The sequence below is a fragment of the Myotis brandtii genome, unplaced genomic scaffold (genome assembly GCF_000412655.1).
Source record: "Myotis brandtii unplaced genomic scaffold, ASM41265v1 scaffold440, whole genome shotgun sequence".
NCBI classification, from domain to species: domain Eukaryota; kingdom Metazoa; phylum Chordata; class Mammalia; order Chiroptera; family Vespertilionidae; genus Myotis; species Myotis brandtii.
The window spans coordinates 6,646,496-6,650,410 of NW_005366834.1; the positions used below are offsets into that span (position 1 = coordinate 6,646,496).

Here is a 3,915-nt window from a genome sequence, read left to right on the forward strand (position 1 = left end):
TAAATTACTGGGAGTTTATAATTATTCATGTGAAAAGTTTGGCTTCCATAAAGGTCATCTTAAAACCAAAATATCTTTTAAAATCAGGGGAAAGTCTGTTCACTGAGCACTGAAAAAGATAAAAAATAAGCTGAAAGGAGGTAAATCTCTCCACTGTTATGAGTTACCTCTTGCACATATATTACTTTTAATCTATTTTAAATTAGCTTTTTATTCTGAGCATATGTTCTTGCATTATGCATAGCCTGTTCAATTGTTGGCAGCGATGCAGGCTCTGGGTTCTTGACTTTGTGCAGGAAAGTTTTCACAATATGAGCCCAGGTGATTTTGAGAGTACATTTATTAAAGCTGGGGGACAGGGAAAGCAAAGGAAGGGCTAAGATAGAAGAGGCAAGATTATATAATAGTAGTGAGACTAAGCATGGCTGCTTTGGCCCTTTAGAAAGAAAGTCACAGAGACAGAAGTGAGCCAGCTGGCTGGGTGGACTCAGGAAACAAGTTACCAAGGCAAAAGAAGGGTCCTTGGAGAAAGAAAGCAAAGATATGTGCCTTAAGAAAAAAGGGGGTGGGGGAGAGGGGAAGATACAGGTGTGTGTGTGTGTGTGTGTGTGTAAGAGAGAGAGAGAGAGAGAAAGAGAGAGAGAGAGAGAGAGAGAGAGAGAGAGAGAGAGAGGAGAGAGAACTAGGTCCTTTGCCTTAAGGATTTTTACCTTTTTCCTAAAGGCAGTAATTATAGCGGAGTCTCAGGAGAGAATCTCAATAGAATATTCATCAACTTTCCTGGTGTGTCCTTTCAGGGGTGTGGTCTCTACTGATTGATTGGTGCTAGAGTAGGGGGTCATTGTATCTTGTCCTGAGGTCAGCCATGGCATTGCTTCACTTCATCTGGTTTTGCTGCTTTCCTGGGCCTCCAGCTGATTTGATGCTGATCAGAACCTCATTGTCTTAACACTTGAAGGAGAGGTCTTGCAAGGGAGAAGGAGGCAGGTGAGTCAGGGTGCTGGATCGGGGCAGTTTGAATCAGTCATCTGTCTCAGTCTCCCCATTCCATTTGCCAAGGAGTTTTCCTAGCTTCTTACTATCCTGCCTCACAATTAGTCTTTGTATGCTGTCTTTTTACCCCTAATTGTTTCTCTTAAGATTAAAAAAAACACCTTACATTAATATTTAACGTCTTTTTTGTTTTTACTGCCGAAAACCTTTTTTAATAGAATATCCTTCTTTATGTAGTTAATGATTTTCTTTTCAGTGTTGCCTTTAAAATTTCGATTATTTCTTTTATACTCAGATCTTGGAAAGAGTTTTGCTATTACTTAGGGTGGGTGTTCTCTATCTTGGCACTATTGAAGTTTGGGGCCAGACGATTTTTTGTTGTGGGGAGCTGCTCTGTATATCATAGGATCTTCAGCAGCATCCCTGGCCTGTACCCAACTCCATTCCAAAAGCACCACCCACTTGTGTGACAACAAAAAATGTCTTCAGACATGGACAAGTGCACCCCAGGAATGGGGGAATGGGGGTGGGATGGGAAGTGGGAGTGGTCCAAGTTGCTCCCTGTTGAGAACCACAGAGTTAGGGTGAGTTTTGGGCTTGTGTTACCATGTTCAATCATAAATTATCTACAAATTATTATCTGAAACAAGTGAACAGGCCTTTTGTAGCAGGATATTGTTTTCAGACAGTAGACAGATAAGAACCTAGGAAATATCACACTTATTCAACAAAATGCCCCAATCACTCCTGTTATTTTCTTTCTGCCAGTGGCATCAAAAACAATTTTGAAAAAGCTTGGCTATGATGCTTCATGCTATCAATCAAAAAAAGGCCAGACATGTAACACCTCCAATCCTACTCCAGTATTCTAGCTTTGCCTGCTACGAAGGAGCAGAAATGTAGATGAAATTCAAGTTTACCTCTGTTAAAAACAAGACAGCAAGCCCAAAGTGGAGTTGCTTAATTACACTTTCTCTCCTAGAAATAGAATCTTAAACCAGTCAATCAGCTATCACCCAATTTGCACTAGTTAGGTCATCTGACAGATAGGACCCTGCACTCCCCTAAAGCAGCAATTTTCAACTTTTTTCATCTCATGGCACACACAAACTAATTACTAAAATTCTAAATAAAACACACCAAAAATATATATATAATATTTTTTCCTGATCTGACAAAAAATAGGTATAATTTTCCTTTTTCTTTATTTTATTTTATTTTATTTTTATTTTTACTTAAAGGGGAGGCTTTATTATACACCCCCTTCCACTATAAGAAAAGGGTCCCCCTCCCTAGCTACCCTCCCATCCCCAGAACACACACACACACATATATACACACCTACTAAGGCACAGCCAGCGTGGGCACAGGCTTTGGCAATGAGGCCCCTCAGGGGGCCTGGGTCTGACCAGCTGCTGTGTGGGGTGTGGGGTGTGGGGTGTGGGGTGTGGAGCTCAGCACCTTTGGAGTTGGGGTGGAGTGGGGGGTGACCAAGAAGTCCCAGGGCTCCCAAGGAAAGCAGAAGAAGGGAAGTGGGAAGAAGTGGTACAGGAAACAAGGCAGGCGAGAAAGCCAACAGGGCGGATCACCAGGAAAGAACCGACTAGGGAGGAAAGGAGAGAGAGAGTGAGGAGAGAAAGGCAACATAGGGTCTGGGCAGCCAAAGACGCAGGAAGGGACGGAGACAGAGAGTACGGGACGGGGGAGAGCAGGGGACAGAAATGGGAGAGGAGCCCCAGGGGGAGGACATCGGAGGAGATCAGAACCTGGTAGAGACATCCTCGCAGAGAAGAGGGCATCGGGAGCTCCGGGACAGCCTCAGACAAAGCCCGGGTGGGCCGAGTACACCAGGTCAGCCAGGTAGGCCAGCAGGTTGATGGCCGTCAGAATGGCCACAGCCAGGCGGCGGTCCCAGGCACACACGTAGTGAACGTAGCTGATCATGCAGACGGAATCCCTCCTGCGCTCGGGGATGCCGCCATACCTCTCGTGGAACTGGTAGAGAGGCCAGAGGACCATGGCCGAGGCGTAGAAGAGGACGGAGAGCAGGGCCAGGCCGGACAGGAAGCTGGGGAAGGGGATGGGCAGCGCGTTGGTGCAGTCGAACAGGTTCAGCAGGATGGCCACGGCGGCCAGGATGAAGCAGATGGCATAGACGGCCACGCACCACTCCAGCGCCGGCTTGTACTTGTACAGGTAGGGGTCGCTGATGAAGGCGAAGATGATGCAGGCCACGACGGTCTCCACCACCTTGAGCAGGCCTGGCACGGTGGCCATGTAGCCCGTCATCTTACCGGGCTGGGCCCGGGTCAAGGCCACCTCGGTGGCATAAGCCACACACGCGATGCAGGAGAAGACGGTGGCGGCGATGGCGTGGCCCCTGGTGCGGCCGTGACCCAAGAACTGGACGTAGGTGGTGGGGTAGATGATGGAGGCCGAGAAGCAGAAGAGGGTGGCGTAGTAGGCGTAGATGATGGGGAATTTGGGCCAGAAGTGCGGGAAGCGAGCCTGGAGCCCGCCTAGCTCCACCACGATGATGATGAAGGTCACGGCGAAGCAGAAGCACCAGGCGAACATGCACCAGTCACCCGAGAACCCTACATATGCGTCCACGCTGGCTACCAGCGAGAAGGCCACGCAGGTGGATAGCAGCTGGAGCAGGCGGCACAGACCCTCAGGGGACCCCAGGATGCTCGGGGAGCCTGAAGAGGATGCCATCGTCACCGGCATGGCCGTGGTCTTAGCTGAGGACCCCGACGGGCTAAAGTCAGACACCTGGAAAAGGTTAGTCAGAGCATGAGATGGAGAGAGAGGACGTCAGCGTCCAGCTCAGCCAGCTCCACCCTCGGAGACCCAGGAGACAGCCCAGCCCGGGAGAAGGCTCCCCCCTCTGCTAGGAAACTCAGCAGCAGCTCGGGCCAC

The 3,915-nt window shown here is 48.9% G+C and overlaps 2 protein-coding genes across 2 annotated transcripts in view; one reads left to right on the forward strand and one right to left on the reverse strand.

Moving 5' to 3' along the window:
• MARCH11 (membrane-associated ring finger (C3HC4) 11) overlaps positions 1 to 3,915 on the forward strand; it is a 157,781-nt gene that overhangs the window by 52,710 nt on the left and 101,156 nt on the right. The window lies entirely within an intron of this gene.
• Positions 2,222 to 3,915, reverse strand: part of LOC102261209 (myeloid-associated differentiation marker) — an 8,237-nt gene continuing 6,543 nt past the window's right edge. Inside the window, exon 2 of the mRNA XM_005874489.2 lies at positions 2,222 to 3,768. Coding sequence (XP_005874551.1) covers positions 2,812 to 3,723 — 912 coding nt within the window. The 5' untranslated portion in view covers positions 3,724 to 3,768 and the 3' untranslated portion in view covers positions 2,222 to 2,811. The remainder of the gene's footprint in view (positions 3,769 to 3,915) is intronic.